Source organism: Felis catus, chromosome B2 (assembly GCF_018350175.1).
Source record: "Felis catus isolate Fca126 chromosome B2, F.catus_Fca126_mat1.0, whole genome shotgun sequence".
Taxonomy (NCBI): Eukaryota; Metazoa; Chordata; class Mammalia; order Carnivora; family Felidae; genus Felis; species Felis catus.
Window position 1 is genome coordinate 30,472,627 of NC_058372.1, and position 27,316 is coordinate 30,499,942.

The 27,316-nt window shown below is 53.4% G+C and overlaps 5 protein-coding genes across 32 annotated transcripts; 2 read left to right on the top strand and 3 right to left on the bottom strand.

Moving 5' to 3' along the window:
- Positions 1–685: 685 nt before the first annotated feature.
- Positions 686–11,817, bottom strand: BAG6 (BAG cochaperone 6). Of its 19 annotated transcripts, none has more exons than XM_019830355.3 (26): positions 11,560–11,816; positions 10,781–10,907; positions 9,565–9,682; positions 9,248–9,444; positions 8,960–9,013; positions 8,724–8,798; positions 7,834–8,072; positions 7,178–7,307; positions 6,520–6,717; positions 6,050–6,302; positions 5,619–5,696; positions 5,400–5,507; positions 5,165–5,277; positions 4,974–5,058; positions 4,493–4,776; positions 3,763–4,054; positions 3,436–3,605; positions 3,193–3,246; positions 2,960–3,062; positions 2,748–2,872; positions 2,430–2,576; positions 2,272–2,331; positions 2,016–2,162; positions 1,831–1,938; positions 1,153–1,299; positions 686–865 (listed from the first exon to the last, which is right to left on the bottom strand). In XM_019830355.3, exons 2-26 carry the CDS (start codon positions 10,892–10,894, stop codon positions 770–772), a joined length of 3,495 nt encoding a protein of 1,164 aa, XP_019685914.1. In that variant the 5' UTR covers positions 10,895–10,907; positions 11,560–11,816; the 3' UTR covers positions 686–769. The 19 variants fall into 19 exon arrangements, with proteins under 19 accessions (XP_019685914.1, XP_006931614.1, XP_023109520.1 ...); XM_006931552.5 differs by having other exon boundaries at positions 4,974–5,061; XM_023253752.2 differs by lacking the exon at positions 11,560–11,816 and adding an exon at positions 11,395–11,533 and having other exon boundaries at positions 4,974–5,061.
- APOM (apolipoprotein M) lies at positions 11,038–16,095 on the top strand. 5 transcript variants are annotated; one of them, XM_045057266.1, is made up of 7 exons: positions 12,233–12,324; positions 14,099–14,146; positions 14,543–14,697; positions 14,983–15,056; positions 15,155–15,253; positions 15,434–15,532; positions 15,952–16,095. In XM_045057266.1, the coding sequence occupies exons 1-7, from the start codon at positions 12,268–12,270 to the stop codon at positions 15,975–15,977; spliced, it is 558 nt and encodes a 185-aa protein (XP_044913201.1). In that variant the 5' UTR covers positions 12,233–12,267; the 3' UTR covers positions 15,978–16,095. The 5 variants fall into 5 exon arrangements, with proteins under 5 accessions (XP_011280622.1, XP_006931621.1, XP_044913201.1 ...); XM_011282320.4 differs by lacking the exons at positions 12,233–12,324; positions 14,099–14,146 and adding an exon at positions 11,038–11,195; XM_006931559.5 differs by lacking the exons at positions 12,233–12,324; positions 14,099–14,146 and adding an exon at positions 12,088–12,224.
- Positions 16,096–16,218: 123 nt separating this feature from the next.
- On the bottom strand, positions 16,219–19,636 carry CB2H6orf47 (chromosome B2 C6orf47 homolog). Its single transcript, XM_006931560.5, has 2 exons — positions 18,288–19,636; positions 16,219–18,107 (listed from the first exon to the last, which is right to left on the bottom strand). The coding sequence occupies exon 2, from the start codon at positions 17,880–17,882 to the stop codon at positions 16,989–16,991; it is 894 nt and encodes a 297-aa protein (XP_006931622.1). The 5' UTR covers positions 17,883–18,107; positions 18,288–19,636; the 3' UTR covers positions 16,219–16,988.
- Positions 19,637–19,770: 134 nt separating this feature from the next.
- On the bottom strand, positions 19,771–22,993 carry GPANK1 (G-patch domain and ankyrin repeats 1). Of its 6 annotated transcripts, none has more exons than XM_006931562.4 (4): positions 22,848–22,993; positions 21,896–22,114; positions 20,926–21,642; positions 19,771–20,386 (listed from the first exon to the last, which is right to left on the bottom strand). In XM_006931562.4, exons 3-4 carry the CDS (start codon positions 21,534–21,536, stop codon positions 19,942–19,944), a joined length of 1,056 nt encoding a protein of 351 aa, XP_006931624.2. In that variant the 5' UTR covers positions 21,537–21,642; positions 21,896–22,114; positions 22,848–22,993; the 3' UTR covers positions 19,771–19,941. The 6 variants fall into 6 exon arrangements, with proteins under 6 accessions (XP_006931624.2, XP_006931627.2, XP_006931623.2 ...); XM_006931565.5 differs by having other exon boundaries at positions 20,926–21,639; positions 22,728–22,972; XM_006931561.5 differs by having other exon boundaries at positions 22,728–22,971.
- Positions 22,994–23,170: 177 nt separating this feature from the next.
- On the top strand, positions 23,171–27,270 carry CSNK2B (casein kinase 2 beta). The gene is made up of 7 exons (XM_003985927.5): positions 23,171–23,322; positions 23,933–24,015; positions 24,732–24,834; positions 25,421–25,536; positions 25,984–26,059; positions 26,207–26,396; positions 27,038–27,270. The coding sequence occupies exons 2-7, from the start codon at positions 23,944–23,946 to the stop codon at positions 27,126–27,128; spliced, it is 648 nt and encodes a 215-aa protein (XP_003985976.1). The 5' UTR covers positions 23,171–23,322; positions 23,933–23,943; the 3' UTR covers positions 27,129–27,270.
- Positions 27,271–27,316: the final 46 nt, after the last annotated feature.

Consider the following 27,316-nt stretch of genomic DNA (forward strand, 5'->3'; position numbering starts at 1 on the left):
TGTATTGAGGTCTGCAGCTGCTTGGAAATTAAAAGGCTTTTTACTGGATAGTCTGACAGCCCTATGCTAGCCTGGAGTAAGTTTTGTTCTCTCTGAACTCTTTTATTCACACGTAAAATGCTTTTGGGGTGCCTGGGTGGCTCAGGCGGTTAAAGGTCAGGATCTCAGTTTGTGAGCTCAAGCCCCAAATAGTGGAGCTCTGGCGAGGACAACCGGGAACCTGCTTGGGATCCTCTCTCCCTCTCTGCCCATCCCCAACTCGCACGCATAGGCCCTCACTCTAAATTTAAAAAAAAAAAAAATGCTCCTGCATGAAAGTGTTCCCTATAAAGGGCTGTCGCTGTGAACAGGCTCATTTTAGTGTTGTGCTACATGAACAGTAAACCATGGTAGTGCCCATCTCCCAGGGAAAGGTTAAAAGTGGTCTTACACAGCTAGGTTCCTAGAAATTCTTAATTTTAAACAAGTTCAGAGAAGACAATGTACCGTTTTCATTTTTGAGAGGGCGTGAGTGGGGGAGGGGCAGAGAGCAAGGGGGAACAGTTTCTGAAGCAGGCTCTAGGCTGAAAGCAGAGAGCCAGATGGGGGCTCAAAACTCCTGAACCCTGAGATCATGACCGGAGCCGGAGTCAGACACCCCTGAAGTACTTAGGCTATTTAAGGAAGTCAATTTAGAGACCAAAGAGCCAGGAAAATCTGACTTTTATTTCTTAAATACTGTGAAGGAAGATGGGGGAAATGGTCCCCTGATGAGGGAGGGCCACAAGAGCTACGGATCATCAGCAAAGGCCCGGTGGGCATTAGGGAAGCGCTGGGGGCTGTAGTTGGGGTCTTCCTGCAGTCGCTTTTGTATATCAGCCCGGAGCTAGAGAGAGAGAGAGCAAGCAGGTCGGAGGGGCAGCGGCCAGGCCCCTAGGATCCCAGCAAGCACGCAAGGCCATCCCTTAGAAGCTAACACTTCCCCACCAGCCACACTGTCAGCCCAATATGGTATCGCCGAGCCTTCCCAGATGCCACTAGGGAAAAACTCTTTAAAAAAATCACATGGTAGCCCCAGACTGACCAGTTCATCTCTGAAAGGATCAGAAAAGAGGGGCCCTAGCCCAACCCCTCCCACTAGACCATCCCTATCCTGCTTCAAGGTGGGGGCACCTGCTGCCTGTAGCTCTCCTGAACCTCTGGTGCCTCCAGGTCCCGGCTCAGGCTCTCGGGGCTCGTCAGGGGCCGAGCTCCGGCTGCCTTAGCTGCCCGGCTCACGGCCTCTGAGAGAAGCAGCTGGGGGCCCTCACCCTGCATCGTCTGGGGGACAGGGGGTCGGGAGGGAAAAGAGGATCAACGTCAGATCCAGTGCCACCACCCAGCTCACCCTTTCCAGGAGTCAACCACTGAGTTCCTATGCTAGTGGAGAGAAGGGAACTAGTCCAGGTGGTTTTGACAGCAGAGATACCTTCCTAGTTTTATTCGGCTCTAGCCGAAACATGGCATTTGAGTGTGCTGGACTCGCTCTTCAAAATAAGAGGGGCAGGATGAGTCAGGCCAGCCAGCACTCTGAGCTGGCTAGTCCACAAGAGGAAGCCCACCTTAAGGAAAATAGGCCCTAGTCACATTCCTAGCCACCGGGCAGCTGAGGGAGGACAGGACTGCTGGCAAATGCTAACGTGAAGGTGTGCTGCAGCGACCGTGAGCAAGTCAATCCCCGGGAAGGTGTCCTCAGCCATTAAATGACAGGACTAAACTAGGAAGAATTCCTTCTGACTCTGAGTAATTGGATTCTAAACACGACAGGGGAATTTGGATAAAGAGAGATCCTCAGGGAAGAAGCAGACCAACCTTGCGTCTCTTGGCAGGCATACCACTGAGGTAGGCATCGCTCAGGGGAGGCTGCGGCTTCACCTTCCGCTGGCTCTGAATGTCCTGCTGGATAATCGGAACCCACTCCTGGGGATGAAAAGGGGATGAGTAACTGGCACAACTTTCAGCTGCCTTGGCCCACTGGCCCACCTCCCGACACTTACTGGGGGGACTGCGGCCGCCCAAGGTTCTGTCTCAGCTGAAGCTCCATCCTGTTCGTCACGGGAGCCACCGCCCTCAGGAGCAGGAGGCGGACCTCGGGACATGGCCTCTTCTGCTGTTGTTCCAGGGGCTGGGGAAGCATTCTCCCGCTGGGAGCCAGACACATGGGAAGACACGGGCTTCGGCACGCCCAGCTCCAGCCCTCCCGCCCCCGGTCCCCCACTCCACATCACCTGGCCCCTCAACTCTCCCTGGTACCTGAGGCTCAGGGGAAGTTCTCTCTGATCCCTGAACTTCCATTGGCTCCTCGGGAAGTGGCTATAAAATTGGACAGAGAAGGAGAACACAGAAAGCCGTCTCAGGCCTCTCCAGTTCCCTCAAGTCCCCTAACCCCAGAGCCCATCTGGGTCCCTTACCTGGGGGGGATCACCAACCCTGCGAACATATCTGAGAATGGCATCAGGGCCTACGGGCATGTGCTCCAAAACCACCTGAAGCCTCAGTCCCATCATAGTGGTCAGCCAGCTCACCAAGGATGGGTTCACCCCACGAGACATGCGACGCTGAGGGCAAAAAGCAGCCTTAGAACACAGCATCTTCAACGAGCTCTTGAAAAGTGTCAAAGAGTAAAGGATGGCAGTTGGGGGAGAAAAAATAAAAACTGCAGGATACCAGAGAGAATGGAAACCCAAGGAAACAGAAGGCTGGGGCTCTGGGGCAGAGGTGGTGCTTACAATTCGGCCATTGATGACCGCGGCAAGCTCCATCTGCTGTCCCCCCAAGCAGTGCAGGTTGAGGGCCAGGCATTCAAACAGGCCCTGGTTACACAACTCAAGCAGGCGGGCCCCAAATCCACTGTCTGAGGGCAAGACACAAGGAGGAGATGCTGGCACCCAACAGCTCTGCACATCTAACACCCCCGCCCCCCGGCCCCGCTGCCCCTGACCTGTGCAGTGCAGCACATGAGCAGCGATGCTATTGAACTGCTCTTGGAGAAATTCCAGGTTTGTCCGGATGATGTCCACCCCTGGCTGAACCTGCACCAAAGACTGAGAAACAACACACACAAAGACCCTCCGAATCAGGAACCCTGGGAGACCAGGAACCGAAAGCGGTAGCAGGAACAGGAGCTACCCTGACGGGACCCAGGAGAAGAGGGAATGTGGAAGGGGTACTCACAAAACTCTCCCGCACGTACTCTTCCAGCCCTGTGATCAACGTGTGGGTTGCCGTCTATGGGGGAAACAGCGCAAGTTTAGATCCAAGCCCCAGCCCTCAAGACACTGCCCTCCCCTCTACCTCCAGTAACTCCAGGGCTTGAACTGGAGCAATCATAGCTTTAGATGACAGATAAACAGAGTCAGGAATAAATAACAGAAAGTGACGAGAAAGAGAGCTCTGGGGTCCAAGATCTTCATTTACCCGTATGTTACCAGGTGTGGGCTCTTGGCCACCCAGGTAGTGCTGGTGGAAAAAGGATCGCAGCTGGGGCTGGAGCCGCTGCAGTGGCTGGAAATGCCCATGAAGAAGCATCACCACATCCACCATGGAAAAGTTCTGGCACAGCAGAGAGAGTAGGGCCCCAAAGAATCCTAGAGACAGAGACAGAAGTCAGCAGCGGCCTCTACCACCTGGCCTGCCCACCCACCACAAGCCCATTGGCCTCATCCCACCTCGGCAATACCCCTCAACAGAGACCATCGACCTATCCCTCCCTGTAGAAGGCCAAGGCACTCCCAATTTGCTCACCGAGGGCCCCATCAGCCCCAGGCTCAAAGATGTTGCTTGATCCACTGAGGCGCTGTATGAAAGCAGCAATACTTTCACTACTGCCAGCCCGAGCCCCCAGGGAGCCCAGCAGGGAGTTCAGCACGCCCTGCACCACGGAGGTAAAAAACTCCGGTGAAAGGCTCTCAAGACCCAGGCCTCCAGGACTTCCTGCACCACCAGAAGGGGACCCTGGTGGGGGCATGGTCTGCTGCTCTGGGGCCGGGGGTGGGGGTGGGGGTGGCGGTGGGGGCGGAGGGGCCGTCTGCGTCGCCTGGCAAAGAGAAGGAACAAACAACAGAACACAAGGTGAGCACGGAGACAAGGATGTAAAACGACACCAGAAAGGCACAAACCAAGAGGGCCGTGGAAGATGGAGAGCTGTAATCTGCTCTTTACTCCCCAAAGCACAATGCGCACACATAGTTACACAGCGGCAGGATGGGGCAGAGCACCGACCCTCTCTCCCTCTCGATGGGGTAGGTTACAAAGCAGCAACACCAATTACTTCACTTTCACAGCCTCAATTTCCTCATCTCCAAATCGGGGCAGGGGTGGGTGGGAATCCAAGTCCACAAATTCCCAAGGCTCCCTCCCACCAACATGCCACCAGAGACTGTAGCCCAGCAGCAATACCACAGCAACAAGGCACCAGCGCCTGGCCGAGCCAAGGGAAAGGAAGGGTGAGGTGATGAGCAAGCTAGGCACTTACCTGAAGAAAGTCGGTCATGCCCTGGAGAAAGGCAGGGACACCAGGCATCGCCACGGTGATGGTGGGAGAAGCCATGCCAGGCCCTCCGGCCCCTGGCCCCGCAGGACCCAGCAGGTTCCCTAGGAGCTGTGAGAACTGAAGATCGGCCGCTGAGGGTTGAGGGGGTGGAGGCTGGGCGGGCCCCCCAGGGGCAGGACCAGCTGTGGTTGCTGTGTTGGTGGTGCCTGCACTGGCTGAAGCAGTGGCAGGGGCTGGAGGTGGTGCCATTCCTGGGGTCCCCTGAGCTACAGAGGCCAAAAGAAAAAAAGATGAAATCCAGAGAAACGAGACCCCACAGCATTTCCATTCTGATCTTCCCAGCAGGAAAGCAAGAACGAAGGACCTATGAAGAGAACTGGGAAGCACCAGTAAGGAGATTAAGGAGCATCAGCAGGGCCGTGGGAGTGACTACAGCTGGAGACAAGGAAGAACGAGGACTCACCCACAAGAACGGGCTGCATAAGAAGCTGCCCCACGAGGCCGCTCACCATCTGGGCCAAAGAGGCATTGGTACCTAGTCCAGCACCCTGCTGAAGGGAGTACAAAGGGGGCTTTCAGTCCTGCCCTTTTCATTCCCCACCACAGGATTCTCTCCCCGAACTTCCCCACCAGAACCCCTCCACCCTTACTCACTAGAGTACCCGAGATTGGGGGCCCCCCAGGATGGGAAGGCCGAGCCTGTGGAGGGGTGGGCCGAGCAATCACCACCCGGGTCGGAGCTGTCGGGAAACCCGGCACCTGCTGTCCTGTGGGTGGCAGAGGGGAGAGACCAGAGAGGGCTGAAGGCTGGGCCCCTGACTGCCAGCCAACGGCACCCACCACCGTGGACCGTGCCCCGCCTCCCAAACTTCCCCTTCCAGGTCATTACCTGCGGCCGCGGAGGCAACAGCTGCCACCATGGCCTGATGAGTGATCTGGTGGGCGACGGCGTGCATGAACTCAGGGGGCAGGGAGGGCAGCTGGATGAGGGTGGAGCCTGGGGGGCGGGTCTGATGTAACCTTGAACCTGGACCCCCTTCAGCCCGCCCATTCGGCCCTACCCCTTCTCTACCCAGAGCTCTGCCTGCTCTGATGCCCTCACTCTTACCCAGGGTTTGGCCATGACCAGGGGGTCCTAGGGGGCCAGTGGGAGCACTCGGAACTCCACCGGGCTGTGTGCCAGAATCTGGGCAAGGAGACAGAGAGAGTAGCCCTGAGACAGGCGGGGCCAAAGCCTAACTATATCCTCCTGAGACTGGCATCCTTCAGACCGCTACTCCCCCCACCAAAAAGCCTGCCTCTCCCTCCATCTAGACAGGAAGGCGGCACTCCCTTCACCATGCAAACAAAACTGCAAGGACAAGCAGTCACTCCTGCCCCTCCCCACGCATGCCAACTAAAAGTTTCTAGTCTGGTTAACCCTGCTACCTCCATCAGCCCTGACTTCTCCCTTCCCCACCCTCCCTCTCTCACACCTCGCTACAGACCCCCCTCCCAAGCCACGTTGCTCTTCTCTACCAACAACCAATCCTGACTCACCTTGGATGTTCATGTGCATCATGACTACAGGTTCCACGCTCTGGTGGGAAATCCGGATGACCCTCGGGTGGCTGGTGGTCGGGGGGGGAGCAGGCCCTGGTGGGGGAACACCCTCAGTTGAGGACTCGACAGTGGTAGAAGTGGGAGCCAGGGATGAGGCCTGCCCAGGACCAGGGGGAGCTGCCTCCGCATTAGAAGTCGGGGGGGGCCGAGTCCCATTCCCCGTCATGGTCACGGTGGTTCCCACGTTGATCTGGAGGAGACAGATGAATGACACAGAAGTGAGTAAAATAAGAGCCTAACCCACGGCACTCCGTGATATACTTCCGAAGTCTCCCCCATTCTCCGTCACTACGTATTTCTAAAGTCCCTACCTCTTCTCACTACTGTCAGACCCGGTAGCTACCCTGGGTCATGCCACCACCAGCCATGCGGTCTCCCTCACACCAGGCTCCTCCCCTCCGACCCACCTGGATGGGAATGGCTGCCTGCTGGAGCACCATGGGGGTGGTATAGTGAGACATGGGCCGGACCACATGCAGGTGTCGTGGGGGCGCACAGGCCAGGTTGCAGCGCAGGTCAGACAGCGCCACAAAAGTGTTGCCCAGCAGCCGTAGGCTCTCCCCCACCAAGTTGATCAAGCGCTGGTCCTCTTCGCGGCCCTCTTGCTATATCCCCAGGGTCAAGCACAGAAAGGCCAAAAATATTAGGCTGGGATGAACATCAATAACAAAAGCAGTAACACCTTTGAATGACACCACGTTCTCTACACCCCCAGGCATAGCCTCGGAAGCTTCCAAGTAGACCCAACCTCTATAAATAAATTCTACTTCGTGCACACGGAAAGTTTCCTATTACAACAAACCCTACAGCAAATCAGTACAGCATCATCTGTTAAATTTCCTTACTCTGCCTAAGTTTCCTAATTAACCCAAGGTATGAAAAGGTACAAAGACAGTAGGTATCACAGAGATGATGACCCTCCCTATAAACAAGGAAAACATCACTTACAAGTCTACAGAGGAATCATCCTGTTGCAGACAATGTCTTTTTCTGGGGAAAGGATTAGCTGTATTTCAGCCTATTCCATTTGGGACAAATGGGGGTGAGGGGGTAGGCGGGGCTCACGTTGTTGTTGTAGTCCGTGGTGGCGGCAGCGCCCAGAACCTCATAGTAGCGCTGCAGGAAGGGCTGGAGGCGGCTCTCAAGCCGCTGTAGCTCCTGGAGCACTTCAACATACTCCGCAGGGGAAGGATGGCTGTGGGCAACCCCGAGAGGCAGTGAGCCAAGGCTCTCCTCAGACCCCCAACCTCAAAGTTGACACAGACTACACCTGCCCTGTCTGTCCGCAGCCTCCCCGACCCCTGGCCCAATCCCCTCTGGAACGAGCAGAGCATCTGTGCTTTACCTGTACCCACGGGAAGACAAGAGAAAATACACTGCTTCTCCCTTTCCCACCACATGATTCTATACCTGTGATGACAAGAAACTAACTCTGAAGGAAGAGGCGTGGCCTGTGAGAACTCAAGAGAGAGAATCTTAATCAGGCTCAGGAAACACCATCTGGACTTTCTTGCCCCAGGGACAGCAGTGCTTCTGGCTCAGATGCCAACTCTAACCTCATCAGCCGGTCCAGAGCCTCTCCCTGTCCCCCCCCCCGCCCCGACACTGGCCCTACAGGAGAGACTGTCAAGCAGCCGTCTTCTCCCATCATACCCTTCTTGGCTCTCACACTTCACTTGGGATCCCCAAACCCCCTCCCAAAGGGTCCCTCTGTTTCTCACTTGGGTGCATTGGTCTCTGGGGCAGGTGTTGGGCCTGCTGGAGCTGGGCCGGAAGGGGTGAGCTCCGGGCTCTGGGCTGGGGCACGCTCCTCCACTTCTTCGGCCTCCATGGGCTCCCGAGGAGGCACTTCACTTTCAACTGGTTCTGATGCTTGAGAACTCAAGGCTACAGACTCCGGGGCCACGGTTGGCGTCTGTGGGGGTGGCTGACTGTGCTGTGCTTGGGGTCCCCCTCGACACTAAAGGGGAGGGATTCGGGATACCAAAGGCAGGATGAGACTGCTGCAGAGAATTACCCAGGACAAAGGAGACTGAGTGGAGAAGGAGCTCTAGCTGGGCTCCCTGAAGGCAGGGCTTTGCATTGGCCTCTTTGATTCTCTAGCCACCAACGTAAAACTTAAATAAGATGCACAACAAATAGCTGTTGTACTTGTGAATTACTATCAAAATACAAAAAGTATGGTTCACTAAATGCCCACACAAAAAGGAAGACAGGTCACAAGCTACAACCACAACACAAACTAATGGAAATAGTACCAACTATAGCAATTTAGAAACTAAAAAAGCACGAACTGCTTCTATAATTGAAAGAAGCAGCCGTGAGAATTATCTGACAAGTTTGAAACAAACTTCCCGGATACCAGGCACCCAGAGAATTGGCAGGAACAAGATAGGCTGACAAAGATACTTTTTCCTGCCCCGAAGACTGAAGACTGCAGAGAAGAGACCAGATTAGACAGGGACAATCCAACTGATATGGCCAGTCATGCCTTCACCACCATGCCTTCACCACCACTGGCCTTCACCACCAGGCCAGTCATGCCTTCACCACCAGAGGGGTAAGGGAGAATGAAGAGACAGACAGACCCTAGCCAGCCTTGTCCACTGACCTCCATCCGGGAAAGTAAGGTCTGTATATCTCTGATCATGTGCTGAGCCATCACCAGCCGTACTCGGGGCTCACTCTACGATAAGAGAGGGAAAATCAGGGTACACCTGAGATGAAGCCATGAACTCTACCACCCACTGAACCAGGTCCCAGCCATCTCCTTGGCCAGGTTCAACCCCCACCTCATGGCCTCCTTCTCCCAGATCCCCTTCCCTGACCCTCCCAGGCCCGTGATACCTGAATCGGGGCCTGTTCCATGTTGATGTGAACATCCACAGCAGAGCCGTCACTCTGAGAAAAGGGTAAGGGAAGTTGCTCTGGGAGAAGCCAAATACTAAGGCCCCCACACCTTCAACTCATTCTCTAGAGCCCCACTCTTTTTCTCAAAGACTGAGGTCATATCAGACCTCAGGGCCCTGGAAACCCAATCTAAAGACCAAGATACCTGTCTTATAAGCTCTCTGCCATTACCACAACGAAACCACCCTTCCCACAAAAACCATCCTATGTGGAACACAAGCTTACAGGAAGATTGAAGGTTCCAACCATGACATAGCTGTTGGCATTCCGGTCATGAACAGAGGCCCCAGGCCCCCGAGTACCAGGCGGGGGTCCCCCACCATGGGTGGCTGAGGCAGACCCTATCCCAGAAGATGCCCCAGAAGGCAGCTGCGTCTGAGGAGGAGCCCGTTCCACCAGGTGAATAACCTTTCCCCCAACATCTGCAGGAAAAAAAAAAAAGATACACACCAAAGCATTATATGATCAGGTAAGCTCAAGGCCTCAGTTCATCCCTCTAGACAGCTGCCTCAACCTCTAAACTGCCTCCCCCAAACTCTTACTGTATTCCTGGAGCTTCTTATCATCCTGCAGAACTCGTCCCTGATAGATGAGCCGTTGTTTCTCAGAGGGAATGCTGACAGAGGCAGCGATGTGCTCCTTAAATTCCTTTACATTCATCTGCAAGGTAACAGAAATAAAAAACTATCACCTAATGTAGGAAAGGGAAAGGACGGAAGGCGGACAACTGACTTTTGGGCATGAGGGGTAAAAATCACCCAATCATAAAATCACTACCCATTTGTCTTGATTGTGAGGTAATTACTGTGCAAAGCCCCAAACTAAGACGTGTTAACACCTGTCAAAACAGACAATAAATGTTAACAAAGTTCAGGTTATATGCCCAGAAGAAAATCACATGGCTGGATACAGAAAAGCTAACTGACCTTCACTTCTCTCCCTGGCTCCCAAAGGAATGTGTGTCTAAAGATACCAATGACCCCTCCCCAAACACAAAATGATACAACTCTGCAATCTCCAAAATAAACGCAATGATAAGGAAGGTGGGGTGGAAAAATCAAGCCAGAAAACTCAACTAAGTACAAAAAGAGAAAAGAGCAAACACTTTCCTAACTGGACAACATACTCTTGGGATGTACCAGAATGTTTACATACATCTAATCACAAAAGTCTACATGGTCTTCTTGTATGTGTTTTAAAAACTACAGACCTCATGATTTTCTCTCCAAGTATTAGAAGAATTAATGGCATAAACAGCTGTGTCTGTGGCATTACAATCAAGACTCAAATTATGCCACAAATACTAGAAAATCCACTCAATAGCCTATTAGGGCTCTACCTGCACTATGGGCTCTGATTTCCAGCCTTCAAAAACAGAGTACAGACTTGACCAATTTTTGCTTTTAAGACTTGTGTTTTGGATCTCCATTCTGTTTCCCTTCCCAAAAGCAAGAGCTAGGTCTGTCCCTTTGGGCTGGGGTTCCCTCATGATGATGGCATAGATTTCCCCCTTCCTCCATATTTCCCTCTGCATGAGTTCTATCACAGTGGAAAAAGGCAGAATGAAATCTGCCTCATCCATATCTTCCCACTCAACAAGCAACACCAGAAAGTATCCTGTCTAGAACATGAACAAAGGAACCGATGAAAGAAGATTTGAGGACCCCCCCCCAAAAAAAAACCAGGCTCTTCTCTCAGAATAAGGGGACTACAAGAGGAAGGGTGAATGGGGGTCTTCCAGAAATACTGGGGTCTCACCTGGGCCCCCACAATAAAGGTCCGAGTCTGAGAGTCCAAGGTCTTCACCAGCACCTCCAGGCTGTCAGGCTCCTCCATACTGGTAGTGGTACTGGTAGTATCACTGGGCTCCATGGCCGACAGCTCTCTAAGGAAGAATGGAGGGAGGGAGGCCTGCTGTCGCCCAAAGCAGATTTTATACACCCGGAAGCCTTCCCAGCCTGAGTCTCCGCCCTAATACCTAAAGAGTTTCTCCCACACAAGCACACACACACACACACCCGCCCCCATCCCCCTTCTGATTCCGGGGCACAGGGAGAGAAACACAAAGGGCAGAAGATCGACGGCACAGAGAGCTGGAAGACGGGGAGATGGGAGGGGCTCCACAGTGCCAATCACAATAAGGGAAGGCCACTCAGGCTAGGAAGCAGGAAAGGTAAGAAAAGGAGACCAGTGTCATCATCAGTCGCGATACGACAAAGGCCCCAAAGTTCGGCAAACCCTGGGGGACACGCGATAGCTGGGGGGGGGGGGGGGGTCGCGCCAGACTCCGCGGAGACAGTGGTTTCGCGCACGCGCGCCACGCCCATCGAACCCGCCTAAGTCACGACAGACCCGAGATGACGGACACTCACGGGGGGCCAGACTGGCTAGCTGACTGCCCCCCTCTTCCACCTTCCCTCGACGCTCCAGCAGAGCGCCGGAACCAACACACACCAAACACACACCCCCCCCCCACACACACACACCCACACACACTACCACCACCCCGGACTCCGCCCCCCACTTCCCCAAGGTACCGTCACTTCCGGTCTCCCCCAACTTGCCACCGATGGCCACTTCCGTTTCCCCGATAGTATTTGGGGATCGCAAGGCGGTACTTCCGGCTCCCCCAGGTCCCCAAGATTTACTTTTGTGGGGCACGATGAGGAAGTTCGCGGCCCCCAACAGTGAGGTCCTTGGGGCGAGACGGGCCGGGGCCGGCCTGGATGGGAGGGAGCCGAGCACCCCGAGGAGCCGCGGCCACCGTCGCCCGGGGGACCGTACTGCGCCTGCGTGCGTCGCTCTACGCATGCGTACACTCTTAGGCACCGCCCACCCCCGCTGACGCTGTTCATTTCTTCTGTGCACGCGCTTGAGCTGTGGGAGGTTGAGGTGGCTACTATAAATGCCTGAAAAAAATTACTAGATGAGACTACGCCTCGAGAAGCTTTGGACAGTTGTATGCAACTTGGAGTTTGGGGACTGGGGATTGCGCCTCATCAATCCATGTTATTAAAGTCGTGGCCGGCAGAGAATTTAAGGCGGCACTGTCCTGGCCTCCTAAAATTCTGTCGTGTCACTCTGGCCCTCGAGGCTCTACCCCTTCGGCGCCTCCGGAAGTCATCCTTTCCTTAGACGGTTGGAGGTGGTTCGCGAGTTGGGCGTGCCGTCGCGTCGTTGGGGCTGACCTCGGTTCTGCTCGGTGGGCGTTTGGCGGGCTGTGGGCGCCATGTTCCTCGCCGGCGATGTGCGGCCAAGGGGACGCGCCATGTTTTGGAGAAACTAGGATTTACTGTTTTTTAGTACTTTCGTCAAAAAGGGGACCTCAGAGTTTGGGAATTAGGAGCAAATGGACTCAGATTGGACCGAAACACAAGAATCTGACCCTGGGGTTTTGAAGGGGGTGTTGAAGGGCTTCCGCAAGCCCCGGGTCCGCGGGCAGGCGGGACGGTGTTCGCTAAGCCCTCCAGCCCACCTGCTGCCCTCGGGCCAGGGCCTTGGCTCCCTGGCGCTGCAACTTTCCCAGCCAGGCCGGTTGCTGCCGGTGTGCCTGCCTGCGTGTCCATAGCCTTTCTGGGATTCGTAGTTTCTACCCAGGTCCCAAGGACCATTTCGGTTAAGAGTTCTAATAAACACCTGTTTAGAGAGCCCTTGGTTTGTGTCAGCCACTTTACTAAGGGTTTTGCGTACTATCCTTAGAAGTCTTACAACACCTAGGATAGTTACTACTTACAATTTATAGATGAATATACCTAGGCGAAAGTAAGTGGCAGAACTGACAAATCCAGACCTACCAGACCCCAGGTAGAGCACTTCTACCAATAAGTTGTTGTATTTTACATGTATTTGTTTTTTATGATAAAAAGTAACAAACATTACCTGTAAATAGTAATAATGAGCCCTCATACACCCATCACCCAAATTTTGTTCTTTTAATTAAATCGCAAGCACATAGCACCTCACCTCTCAGAACAAATTTTTTGGCAGTCTGTGGGTTATACATAATCTATTAAGGAAGCCATCTTTCATTGCATTAACTGCTGCACCCACTTGGCTCTCCTTACTATTATTTGAGAACCTAAAAACCACCAGAAACTGTAGTAAGTGCTTTTACAAGCATTAGTTATAGCGAATATTTACTTTGGACTTAACTATGTGCAGGCCTTTGTTAAGGACTTTATGTGCATTGTCTCTTTTAATCCTAGCAGATTGATGATTTGGTCATTTTACAAATAAAAAACAGACATAGAGATTCATAAAGTTGTCCAAGATCTAACAAATAGTGGAGTTAGGGTTTGCACCCTCTCTGTCTAACACCAGTACCTATCCTCTAACCGTTAGATTATGTAGCCTCTTGTAGTAATAAATGTTGAGCAAATAGACTCACGTCCACGAACTTTCTCAGGGGTGTACATATTGTTTCCCCAATCATAAACTTCAGAGGGAAAGTTTTCCATCCACCAGGCCCCAGCGCCTATTTCATACCTGTTCTAAAGAACTTACCAGGTTGTATTGCAATGATTTTTGTTTACATAGCTAGTTTTCCTTTTACTGCTTCAAGGCCAGGGACTATGTCATTCATTTTTATGTCCCTAGGGCTTAGCTGACAAACAGCTGGGACTCAAAACAGTTTGCTAAGTGAATGAATGAATCAGTCCACCTCTCTTCAGTGCTGCACAACACAGCAGAAACCCAGCTCAGATATAAGTTGAAAGGCCATAGGCTTCTACTTAAGAGGGCTCAGCTTTCCTAATTCTTGAGAGACCCTTGGACATGTCAGGGTGTATTCTGGAGTACTGGCATCTAGAAGAGGGGGAGGAAGGCCCAAACACTGTAAGTAATCCAGGCTTGGGTTGGAAAACAAGGTTGAAGTTACTCATTAGCAGGTGAAAGGGTCAAGGGTCAAGGCAAGGGGGCTGGAAGCCGAGTGGACTGAGTAACTAGCAGGGGGAGAGAGCAGTTAAGGCACCAGCCACTTCACGAAGAGCACCAGCTCCCTCCTGCCTGAAGATGTTCTACCAAATATGGGCAGCTCTATTCTACCTCTATGGTATTCTCCTTAACTCCATCTACCAGTGCCCTGAGTTCAGTCAACTGACAACTCAGGGAGTGGATGGGAAAGAGGTATGGACTGCGAATGGGGGGAGATTATGGTGGGGGCTCTGAAGGATTTGGGTGGGTGGCCTTGAGTGACCGGAAGCCACACTGGGAAAGGGAGAAAGGGCGTGTGTGTTTGTGACAATGAATGCAAGAACAAGTAAAAAAAAATAGTAGTATGGCCATCAATGTGGAGACATGGTAGAATTGGGGGCGGGTGGTTACTCAAGGTGATTGAGAGGAGACAAAGGAAAACTCACTTAATGGCTCCCTGTCATAACCCAAACCTTAGTTGGAAAAAAACAGCCACCACTACATTCCTAAGTCTTGCTGTCTTAAGAGTGATGATGAAGAGGTTGAATGGATCTTGTAGTGGGGACCCACCCTTTTCTGATCCCCTCCCCCCCACCTGGTTCTCTGCAGTTCCCAGAGCCACACCTGGGCCGGTGGTACTTTATCGCAGGGGCAGCTCCCACCAAGGAGGAATTGGCGACTTTTGACCCTGTGGACAACATTGTTTTCAACATGGCTTCAGGCTCTGCCCCCACACAGCTCCAGCTTCGTGCTACCATCCGCACGTGAGTGGTGAGGAGGCAGAGGCACCAGTAGGTGCAGTCTCTGTTCAAAATATGAGCACCCACCCACAAAGAACTCGGCTCTTTGGGGTATCTGCTATTCTTGGCCCACTGAGTCAACAGTTCTATTAGTTTCCTTCTGAAGAGAGATGGGCCTAACCAACCGTACCTTGGTAGCTTGATACTACCAAGGGGATCCAGGCTTCAAAAAGAAGTAAGATAAATAGAGGTTGGTATTGTGTGGTTGGGGTGCCACTCAGCCCTTCCTCCTTGTCACCACTTCTGCAGGAAAAATGGGCTCTGTGTGCCCCGGAAATGGATCTACCACCTGACTGAGGGGAGCACAGATCTCAGAACTGAAGGTTGGTTCTCTCCAGCCCTCATGCTCCCCAAGTCCCCTGGGCTTGCTTGGTTTTGCATCTCTGCCCTGACACTCTCTCCACCTCCCCGCCCCAAACAGGGCGCCCAGACATGAAGACCAAGCTCTTCTCCAGCTCATGCCCAGGTGGAATCATGCTGAAAGAGTCAGGCCAGGGTTATCAGCGCTTCCTCCTCTACAGTGAGTGGAGATGCCAGGCAGGAAGGGTTGGAGGAAACACTTAGAGGGCAGGAGCCTCTCACTCTGGGTCCTATGATATCATCCCAGGAAGGGCTGGGTGCCTCCATGAGGTCCTCACCAGGGTGGTGCTAAGAAGCAGGGACTTTGATAGGCCTGCCTGGTTCTGCCTTGCTCTTCCAGATCGCTCACCACACCCTCCTGAGAAGTGTGTGGAGGAATTTCAGTCCCTGACCTCCTGTTTGGACTCCAAAGCCTTCTTACTGACTCCCAGGAATCAAGGTGAGGGGGTAAAGTCCCACAGAAGAGGACTAGGACTCACCAAGTCTTCTGTGCCAGATGAAAGGGACTCAAGTGATGTCACCGGAGGACATGGCCAAAGGCTGACATCATTAGAGTGGCGGTGTTGACACCTCCGTTTGTGTCATAGGCTGTGATGGCATCAGAAGGATGTGGCCAAGAGCTATGATGTCACCCAAGGGAGCCAGGATGGGCTCTGGGCTACTCAAAAGAGAGGTTTCAGAGTTTGTGGTATATAAATGGGGCAGAGGGGCAGAGATGTAGGGGGAAAGGCCTCAGAGACCCCTTCTTAGATGTGGGGAAAAGCAGGAATGCATTCTCCTCTACCCTGTTACCACCAGTGTTGCCTTTCTTTCTGGATTTCCTTCCTTTTCATCCTCTTTTCTCCCTCCTCCCACCAGAGGCCTGTGCGCTGTCCAGTGACTGACCTGTGGCTTCATCTGTGCCCCAGATGGTTATGGTGGGAGCTGCAGTTGTGCTGCAGGGAGAAGCTGGAGACTCCCAGCTCCCTTTCAAGAGTAATAAAGATGGTTTTTCAATCCTCATCTCATTTTGGGTTTGTCTCCAGACACCAATCCCACTACCTCCATTTCAGTACTCCCCCTGGGTCTTCTGCCACCTAAACCCCCAGCTGGACGGCGTCAGGAAGGACACTGAGTGGCAGTATGTCTCACTTTGTAGTGATATATTTAGGATTTGGTGTGACACAGTTATTTATTGCTGAGTGTGCAAACCCCTAACCCCAGAGTGGAGACTGCAAGCTCCAATGCTTCCCCATATTGCCTGTCTGAGCTGCCAGTCCCACTGAACTGGCCTTCCTTCCAATACTGCCTGCACCATTCCCACTTCCCCTGGCTCCTGGGAACACCCAGACCCTCCCTGCAGGCTCCCTGTCACCTGGGGTCCCTATCCACACCCCCTAATCCACCCACAGAACAGTCTCATTCTCCTCTAGATGGCTCAGATCCCAAGATCTAAGGGGATCCCTTGGGGCTCCAACCACCCTCTAACCCTAGTCAGAGGTCTGTCTGTCCTGCCTCTGGTCTCCTCCAGCCCTGGGTAGTTTTGAAGGGTAAAGAGGACCCTTTAGTCTTTATTTGTCACCACCACACTTTTTTTTTTCTTTTAAAAAGTAGAGGTGGAAAGAAAAAAAATGAAAGTGGGGGAAACGTAAAAGCAAAAAGTAACAACAGCTGGTGAATTCAAGGGCAATATCCCCATTGTCCATAAACAGATACCCTAAACAGCTCTATTCTCCCCTGTGTGTGAAGGGGGGGCCCTGTGCCCTCATACCCTGGGGTTTATTCCCCATCCCTGAGGTCCCTGTGCTTACAATCTGGGTCATGACCCCCACTCTCCTCCTAAAGGCCACACTATCTTCACCCTTGCTCCCACCCCACTCAGGGTGGGGGCACTACGGTCACCCCCTATCCTGCAGTCACAGCCCCTTTCCCGGATCTCCCCTCCACTCCTCACCCTCCCTCTCCAACTTCTCACCCTCCAAGTCAGTGGCCTCCTCATCCCCACTGGGCTCCCGGAGGCTGACAGCCAGCACTAGGGCCTGTAGGAGACCAAAGAGGCAGGCAAAGTGCAGGGGGTGAGCAGTAAGTAGGCTCAACACAGCATGGAGCCCATGCAGGGCAGCCAGGAAGCACAGCAGCCCATGCAGCCAGAGGCCCACGGGTCCACGCAGGCCCAACGCGTCCAAAGCTGCCCTCAGAGGCCTTGAGCACAGCCCCAGCAGTGCTGAGGCCAGCAGCTCCAGCAGGTGCAGAGTCAAGTTGGTTGAGATCTGCAGACACTCCTCTGGGCCCCCCAGGTACTGCAAGGGAGCCCCTGCTCCCCCATCTGGATCCCCCCGTAGCCAGCCCAGCAGTTTCTGATGCCGCCCTGGCTTCTCCACTGGGGCTTCAGGCCCGGTGGGGCTCAGTCCCCCTTCAGGGGACACTCCAGATCTCCTGGTGCCACTTGAGTCCACAGGATCCCGTCCAAGTTTGGGAATGGTCCCTCCAGTCTCCAGTCTCCCAGACTCTTGAGTGTTAGAGATAGTCTTGTCCCACTTGAGGGAATCCATTCTTTTGCTTCCCAGTTGCTCATCTTGGGACTCCCTGCTTGGCTGTGGAGCAGCCCCACAGCTCCTCCGTACTCCTGGGTCTTTGGCCTTGGGAGGCCCCACATCTCCCATGGTTTCTGGGGCACTATCCCAGTCACTCCCTGAATTCTCAGAGGAGCTGTCCACTGGTCTGGGTTCTGGGGCAGGCAGGTCAGGTTTCATTGGTTTCCGGCGGCCCCAGGGGCGAGGTAGCCAGCCACCAAGTCGTCGCAGGAACATGGCTGGGATGTGTAATGAGCCCCCAAATTCTGCGGCTGCTTCCCAGCACTGCTTAGATTCTCAGGTTTAGGGGCTGAGTGTCTCCTCAAAAGCCAGGATCTGTTCAAGCTCAGAAGAACTGTTATCTTTTTGGTGATTCCTACTCTGAAATCAGAAGTGGCTCCACACTTTCCTGAATGGTCGTGCAGCTTCAAGTGTGACAAGCAGCTTGTTTCCTTTTCAGTTCTGAGGTAAAGAAGGGAGGCACATCCAAATTCATTCACCACCACCACCCCCCCACCACCCCACCACACAAGATTCAGAACAAGAATCTCAGGATCTGACAAGGCCTGGGTCACCCCCACGGTGACCTCCCTGCGTTTCCGGGTTTCCTTTCCTGCAGGCAGCACCCCAAGTTTCACTCACCAAGGCCACGCCCCAAGGTGCCCCAGAAACTGGGGAGGCGGTGCTCCATCCAAGAAGGAAGGAAGGTGGCCCTGGGTTCTCAGCTGCTCCCAATCTGGAGAGTCCTGAACTGCTGACCTAAGGGAGCTCAAGAATAGGCAGTCTCCTATTGGGGGGTTAGGAGAGAGATGTTGAGCAAATTCCACTCAGCAGCGTTCTTCCTTTGATTTAGAGACCTATGAATCCTACAAAGCGGCCCGACCGGGACCCGAGCACGCAGCTGAGACGCGGCCTCCGCAAGGTCAGGCCAGAAATATCTTGGGAGATCCTCGTCTCGAGGCCAAGCGCGGGCCTGCCTGGGGATCCAGGCGTCCGGGCGCTGTGCGCTGCGACCCCTCCCGTGCCCGGCGTCGGGGCCGCGGCCTCACCAAGCCTTCTGGAGCCGCAGAGCCCGGAAGCAGCTGCACCGGGGCTGGAGGGACAGACGGGGGCGGAGCCCGAAGCTCGCGGGGCGGACCCTGCGGATCCACCGCCCCCCGCGCCCCCGCGCCTTTAGTACGCGCCACTCCGCAGGGCGCGAGTGGAGATCAGGCAGGCCCAGGGCCTGAGTGTAAACCTAGCCCCCCGTTTTCGTCGCCCACAGGTGCTCCCCTAAACTCGCCCGCTCCCTTTAGTCCCCTGCCCTTTGGTTCTTCCCTGCAACACCCCCCACCACCACCACTCCTTCTCATGTCCAGGACTTCATGGAAGGGTTTTCCGAAAAAGAAAGGTGCTTTTCTGGGACTCGCGTAGCTCTTCCCTGCCGTTCTACGCAGATTTTACTTCCTGGATCTGACAATAGTGAGCTCTCCATGTGCCTGGCACCTGGCATGAGCAGCGGGAAGGAGGGGGAAAGACAAGTGCAGACAAACAGAATGTGCTGCTTGCCCTGTTTTCAGATAGTAAAATGAAGAACCTTGACTTAAAGGTTACATTTGGGAGGCCAGAGTTCTGGCTCTAGGTTAGCTAACATAGTAGAGGATGTATATTCCTAGGCCCTCCCACCCATTGGCCTCTTCCTGCAAGATCCTACCTACTCTCATGACCTCTGTCAGCCTTCCCAGGTTTCCCCTAACACCATGCATTTTATATTGATCACATAGCCACCTCCTCCTCTATGAGCAATTAGAAGGTTGGGAATTTTTTTTATTACTCTTCTTAGCACGTAGTATACGAACTTGTTTAAAATCAGTGATTGAATAAAAACAATGATTGAATTGGCTAGAGTAGTCAGGAGATCCTTCCTGGGGTAGGTGAGACTTGCATAGAACTTGGGCCATTCCTGGTTCAGGGGATTCAAAGAATAGGTGGGGCATTCCAGGCAGGAGCTAGGATGTGGAAGCAAACCAGACTGGCAAGGAGGTGACCCTATTATGCCACCTGGCTGAGGTGGGACTTGCGTGTGGCCCCTAGACTTGTTTGGTTTTCCCACAATAGCTTCCAGAAAAGTGAATAAAACACAAAAGAGGGAAAAGATTGATTTATTTTTCAATGCTCAGCCCCTCTCTCCCAAAGGCAGAGCCCACTAAACAAAACCTGAGGATCTAGAAACTGGGCAGACCCCAGGAAGTAAAAGCCAAAGTGCGTATGTCCAAGTTCAGACTTAGCAATAGACCATGATCAGACCTTACCAAGGTCACAACTCAAGGTTCATGTATGTCCTTAGGTCCCGCTCCCAGGCCCTGTCCTTCTCCTTCTGCTTTCTTTCCTCCCTGCGGCTCAGTGTGGTCACCCGAGGGGTTCTCTCCCTCCCAGCCACAGCCCGAGTATCCCGAGCCAGGAAGTGTGTGACTCGGGGTTGGGGCACTGATCTGTAGCCTAGTCCTTCTTGGTCCCTCTTGAGGGCAGTGGGGATGGGGTTGGTGCGGCCCTCACCCCGGGGTCCCAGCCCCATTCCAGGCTCCCAGCCTCCCCTCAGCAGCAGCTTGAAGCCTGGGCTGGAGGTGGGCACCCCAAGGGGCAGGTTGGGGGACCTGAGATCGCGGGACAGTGACAGCAGGTGAGCAGTGGATGTACAATGGTTAGAGTCTTGGAAGTGGGCATCGCAGGTCTCACAGTACCGGGGGGAGGGTGATTGTGACCTGCAGAGAAAAAAGAGAAAGAGTTGAGGGCAGGGGAAGGGTTGAGGCCTCAGAGGGGGGTGGCAAGGTGGGAAGTCCTTCTAGTCTTTCTGTTAAAAAACAAATTGCCTTCCAATCCACTTAGCAGTGAGGGACCCAGAAGGGAACAGCTAGGAGAAGAAATAGCAACCAGGCTTCACAAGCTCTTGGCAAAGCATAATTATTTATAAGGCACTTATTATACGGGAAGCATCGTTCTAGTACTTTACATATATTGGTCCATTAAATCCTAACAACCCTACAACAAAAGTGATCTTATTGCCCCCATTTCTCAGATAAAGAAAATGAGGGACATAAAAATTAGATTAATTGCCCAAGTAAGTAGTCAGAATTTGGACCCAGGGAGATCATGTTCATTACTACTCTACTACACTGCCTTATCAGCCTACACTGGGGGATCGGGGAGAGAACCCTTCAGCTCTGTTCTGGACCCTCTGGTATAGAGGGGCTAGGAAAGAGAGAACACACTGAAAGAGGCATGGGCTAAGGCTTCCCCTCACCGGTTCTCTGGACTCCTTGTCTCTCCATGGCTCTCTCTGACCATGCGGGCCACCTCAGGGAAGCCTGCTTCTTCAGCCAGCTGAGCAGCATCCTTGCCACCCAGCTCACAGACCCCTACCCAGGCAGCTCCACGGCCCAGGAGATAGCGCACAGCAGCTCCCTGGCCTGCTCGAGCAGCACACATCAAGGGGGTCCACCAGAAGGCATCCCGAGCATTGATGTTGCCCCCAGCTCCCCCTGCCTCACGGGGATCCAACAGCCTTCTTAGTTCTGCTAGGTCGCCCTCTTGGGCTGCCCTCAGTATCCACTGGGTCATTTTGTCCTCCGCCTCAAGGGATCTCCTTTGTCCATGTCCTCCTGAGGTTCCTGCAGCAGCTTCCCTCATTATTCTTCTCTTCTTCCTCTTTCTCTTACTGGCAGGTTCAGGCTGAGATCTCTGGGCTTCAGGGGCACTGCTTTCGTCGCCAATCAGGGCCTCATAGAACGCCCGGGCTGCAGCCCCATCCAGGGTGGGCTCCAGCTCTTCAGGCTGTGACTGCTGCTGCCCATCTTTCCAGAGGTCACTGGCACTGGTGGCCGGGGTGAAGGTGATGAGGGAGGGCCTGGACATGGCTCTTGGGTAAACTGGGAGGATGAGACTAGACAAAGGGAGGCTGAGACAAGCAAGCCAATCGCTTCGTGGCTCTGCATTGACCAGAGCCACCTCCGGAGACCTGCTGGGATGAGGAAAAATACCCTTAAAGTCAAAAAACCCTCTCACTCCCTAAGTGAGCCCACAACCTAGGACTCTGCAGGGCCTAAGGACCATAGGTCATGTGGAAAAACAGAACCCTACAATAACAGCCCATGCCCCTTACTAAAGGTTAATTTAACAAAGACTCAGTGAGAGTTGCCACCAACCCCATCCTCAACAACAATAAATAAAAACAGCTTCTATCTAAAACTGTTTGACCACCAGTTAAGACATACCATTAAGGAAACAATCAGCCTGGCCCTTTAAATCTTCCTTGATCCTATGGTCGGGGTATTCTTCCCAAACAAGAACAGACTTTAACACTTCTACGGAAGCAAGAAGCTGATTTAAGGGAGAAGCTCCAGTCTTGGTAGTCTCCGTACGGCAAATAGCACTACTTTAAGCAAAGAAGCTGACGATCAAATAGCCACACGACCCCTAACACGCATGCGGGACTGGAAAAAAACAACAAAACGACACAAAACATTACTTGAGGACGCAGGCCTGTGCTAAGCGCCAGGTTCAGCTTCCCCACCCCGGGACCTTTTCCAGAGCATCCGCTCAAAATGCCACGTGCTTAAGTAGCGCGAGGACAGTCTGTCGGTTGGGGTCCTACTTTTACATAACGCCCCCACAATGCCTCTTGCCTCCCTGAACGTGGCCCCCTCTCCGAGCTCATTTTTTGGAACTGGGAAACCACTCTCTGAGTTAAGGAAGGCTCTGAGTTGGCGGAAGGAAACCTGTGGAATGTACAGAAGCTGTGAAATGAAATAACATCACCCTGCCCCTCACCATTATTCTGACCAGGGTTCGAAGGTCATACTTAGTGCCCGCAGCATAAGGCTCCCTTCAAGCCCTAAGAGGAAATGGGAGAAGTGCAGGGGGACGAGCAACAGAATGGCTGGCGCCACCTCAGGTTAGAGCACGGGGCCGTCCCGGTTCTCACATCGCTCACCTCAGCCGAGCCCACCCTACCGAAGTCCCTCAGCAGGGAGCCCGGCCTCACCTCCCGTCCGAGGAGACCAGACCCCGGGGTGAAACACAAAGTTCCCCCCACCCCGCCCTCACCGCGAAGCCTCCAGTGGCGGGCCTAACTCGGGCGAGGGGCTCGATAGGCAATAAGGACCGGCCGGTTAGCCGGGGATGAGGTCAGTCCCCTGAGTAGGAGGAGAGCGCCTGGGATACAACCTCGCTGCGCGAGGGGAGCTGCAGGAAACCAACCAGCCAGCCAGCCTCGTTCACTTCCCCGCCCCCTCACGGCCCCTCAGTCGCGGGATCCTACGACTATATTTCCCAGGCTCCCCGGCCCAGAACGGGTACTGGACTTCCGCTTCCGGTGGCACCCCGCTGCGCTCGCCCCCGAGCGTCTGGCTCAGGGGCCTCGCGACACAAGGGTCGTGCTTGGGTCATTCTGGGATTCGTAGTTCACCTCTCCCTCGCTTCGCCAGTTTCTTTTTACCGGGGACTCCATCTCCCGGCGTTCGCTGCGGCGCCCGACCCTTAGCGCTTGCGCGTTGCCCTCTCCCCACCCTCCCCGATTTCCACTCCCCCCACCCCACTTCGCCTGCCGCGGTTGGGTCCGCGGCCTGCGTTGTAGCCGTCGCGGTTTCTTGGAAGCGGCAACTCCCCCTCCCCCACCCTGGTCCCGGTCCCCGTCCAGCTGGTGAGTCTGAGGTAGTCGCCGCGCCTAGCCCCCTGCCCTTAGGCGCGGCACATGGGGTCTCCGCGCCTTGATGTGGGGGTGGGGAAGGAAGTGACCCGGTCCGGAACCGGGGGAGAGAGGGATGGCCTGAGGGGCGGAGGTGGCATGTGGGGACTCCTGTGAAAGGGACTTCACGGCCACCCCCAGGCCATGAGAGAAAAAGGGTCCCAGCTCTTGCACGGAAAGGATAAACTTCGGGACCCTTGGGAAAGGCGCCAGGGACATGCAGAGACCGTCGGGGTAGGGAGCTCGAGCCTGGGGCTCTGCTGGAGTTGACAGGAAGGGAGAGTGGGCTGGTCTTCTGGAGCGATAGGGATGTGGGTAGGACTGGTGGGTCAAGACCTGTCGGTTTCTTGAAAGCGGTGGGACTCCAAAGAATCTCTGATCTCAGAGAAAAGGGGCTGAGATGTGAATAAGAGGGGCCGGAGAGAGGTGCTGTAGAGTCTGGGATCCTTTAAGAAAAGGTTGCCCCAAATTCTTCCATGGTTAGAGATCTAAGTGTGGGAGGAGGGAGGATACCAGAGGCAAGGTGGGAGAGCTTGGACTTAACTTACACTCTCTTTTTTCCCAGCTGACGTGAAGATGAGCAGCTCAGAGGAGGTGTCCTGGATTTCCTGGTTCTGTGGGCTCCGTGGCAATGAATTCTTCTGTGAAGTGAGTTCTCAGTCTCCCAGCTGTCTCTACACAAAGTTTGGCATTATATTTTCCCACATATTTAGCTTCCACACGCTTCTCTTACAGGCTTCCATAGAAACTTTTCCTGTCAAGGAAGAGTCCCGTCAGTAACTCCCCTCACTAATTTGTGAAGTGGCAAGACTTCCCAGGTCCCAAACCTGCTACCTTCTGTAACATGGGACAAGTCAACCCTTTTATTGTTATTAAAGTTATTATTAGACTGGTACTGGGAGTGCTTCCCGTTGGAGTCTATTAGAATTAAAATGTCACATGTGAAAATGCTTTGTAATGTGGAAAGTTGTCTACTAATAATATAAAGGATTGTAACTATCCACAGGACTGAAGCTGTTGAGTCTCCACTTTCCTTAGAGACCTAGCTGCTCTTAAGGAGAGGACAAAACTGGTTCCTAGGGATGAGGGCAGGAGTAGGAACAGGGGTTTTGAAAGGAATGTCTCTTTAAGTAGGAGATTGTTGTAGCTGCTTATCTATAGAAAAGAAAAGCTAAAGCTTTTATGGGAAGGCTATGTATCTGAACTGGGGAGAGAGACTCAAGTACTTCTGCTGAGCTGGGGTTGAGGAATAAGGGGAAACCAAAGCAGTTGTGTTAAGAATAAGGCACCAGTTAGAGCAACGTGCCCAAGTCAAAGCTGAGGATTCTGCTGTGGGTTTCATCTTGACTTCCACATCCTGACAGGTGGATGAAGACTACATCCAGGACAAATTCAACCTCACTGGACTCAATGAGCAGGTGCCTCACTATCGACAAGCTCTAGACATGATCTTGGACCTGGAGCCTGGTGAGGCACCCTCAGTGTTGTTTAGTGTATATATGTTCGTGGTTTTGTTTTTTGTTTTTTGTTTTTTTCATGTTCCTGTTTATCTGCTTCTTGGATTTCCATATTTCTTTTTGGTTCTCTGTCTTTATCCAAAGTCCCCTACTTCATTTTGGTCTCCCATCTGACTCTTGCCCAGTTTTGTGACTTACACCTCCTGTTCCCACACTCTGGTCCTGTAACTTGGCTCTGTCTCCTAATGCTAGTTTCTCCTTGGGTCACCTTTCCTGCTTTTTTTTTTTTTTTTTTTTTTTTTTTTGCCTTTTCACCTTTCAGTTTCATCTTCTGCGTTGACATCTTTGCATTTATGTGTTGAGGAGGGGTTGGGAGGGAGAGAGAGCAGAGGCTGAAGAGATGTGGAAAGAAGGCAGAGCTGCCTTGGGTTGGTGGAAGGGTCAGAGGCCCAGGTTTCTGGGTCAAATGCTCAGGTGATGGGTGACTTAAAGATGGGTGCGGGGCACACTGAGTAGCTGGCAATCCCTGGCAGTGGGTGGGGCATCTAAGAAAGCTGTAAGACAAGTGGTTGCAATTGGCCGGGGCTATGTTTCAGATGAAGAGCTGGAAGACAACCCCAACCAGAGCGACCTGATTGAGCAGGCAGCCGAGATGCTTTATGGATTGATCCACGCCCGCTATATCCTCACCAACCGTGGCATCGCCCAGATGGTGAGGCCTCTCTGCTCCCACTTGACTCCTCTGAGGCAATAAGGGAAACAGAGGTTCCTGCAGCACGGGAGTCAAACGTTTCAACCTTGTCAAGGAATGTAGCCAAGAAGAGGGGAAGAACCCCACAACCTGGCCCTGGGAATTAAATCCTAATTGGGGTTTGTGCTGACTGAGGTGTTTTTGGGGAGGGAGACATGACCTTGGACAGGGAGTTGTTGCAGTCTGCCTTTTCCTTAGGGAACAAACAGCGAATGGCTCTGATGGTCTGTTCCTGCCTAACTGGAGGAAAGGAAGCAGAGGAGTATGAGGGCCTGTCTGGGCCTGCTTAGAAGGGGTCTCTGGACAGAGGCAGGAGTTGGGGACAGAGTGACATGGCTTGGGCTGAGGAGGGGATTGCCTCTTCTCTTTGTACCTACCTACCAACCCCTTTCATTTTATTCACCTCAGTTGGAAAAGTACCAGCAAGGAGACTTTGGCTACTGTCCCCGTGTGTACTGTGAGAATCAGCCAATGCTTCCCATCGGTGAGTGTTAGAGAAGGGGAAGGAGGCCACATCAAATGGCAGGTCCTCTGGGAAGGAGTTGGGGTTCAGCAAGTCGGGGCCTCTGTGTGGGAGGGAGGTTGGGCAGGGTTGGGGATGCCCGGCCTGCTGAGTCTGGCTGTCTCCCAGGCCTTTCGGACATCCCAGGTGAGGCCATGGTGAAGCTCTACTGCCCCAAGTGCATGGACGTGTACACACCCAAGTCATCGAGGCACCATCACACGGACGGCGCCTACTTCGGCACCGGTTTCCCTCACATGCTCTTCATGGTGCACCCTGAGTACCGGCCCAAACGGCCCGCCAACCAGTTTGTGCCCAGGTGGGGAGCAGGGCTAGAGTCACTATGGGTCGAAGGAAAGGTTCGGGATTCCCCAGAGAGAAGGGAGGACAGGGCATGGTCCTTTCTTGAGGTTTGCTTCTCCCACAGCGAGTGACCTTGGGGAAGGTATTTGATTGCCTGTGCCTCAGTTCCCTTATCCATGAAACGGGGGTGATGACAGTACCTGCCTGACGGAGTGTATTTAAATATACCTGACAGAGTATATTTAAATAGTGAGTTGCTTTGAATAACATTTGGCACTGGAAGTACCATTTAAACGATAACTTTTTGCCATCATCTCGGGCGCTCAGCCTTTGCCAGGAGAAAGTGTGGTTTATCTTCCTGGAACATCATGTGTACTGGGAAGAACAGTTTGGTGTTCTTTTGAAACAAGTGCACACAGAAGCAAGCAGTCACATTCCTGTATGTGTGTGTATGTTTACGTATATCCTAGAGTAAGAGTTTTAATGGCTGTTTAAGGTACATTTCCCAGTATTCTGGAGGGAAGATGTTTGGGAACCACTGTCCTTAAGCACTTAGCAGACCCATGGAGAAGCTGGGGTGGGGAGGGGGAAATGCAGGCCACTGGCAGGGCCAGAGTGGGGCTCACCCTACTGCCTCTGATCTGTGCCCTGGCCCAGGCTCTACGGTTTCAAGATCCATCCAATGGCCTACCAGCTGCAGCTCCAAGCCGCCAGCAACTTCAAGAGCCCAGTCAAGACGATTCGCTGATTCCCCACCCAACCTGTCCCTCTGCCTTTAACACCTCTATTCCTTTGCTGCCACCCTTTCAGGAACCCTCTATGGTTTTTAGTTTAAATTAAAGGAGTCATTATTGTGGTGGGAATATGAAATAAAGTGGAAGAAAAGGCCATGAGCTGGTCTGCTGGTGCTTGGGGATGGGGGATGGGAGGGTAGTG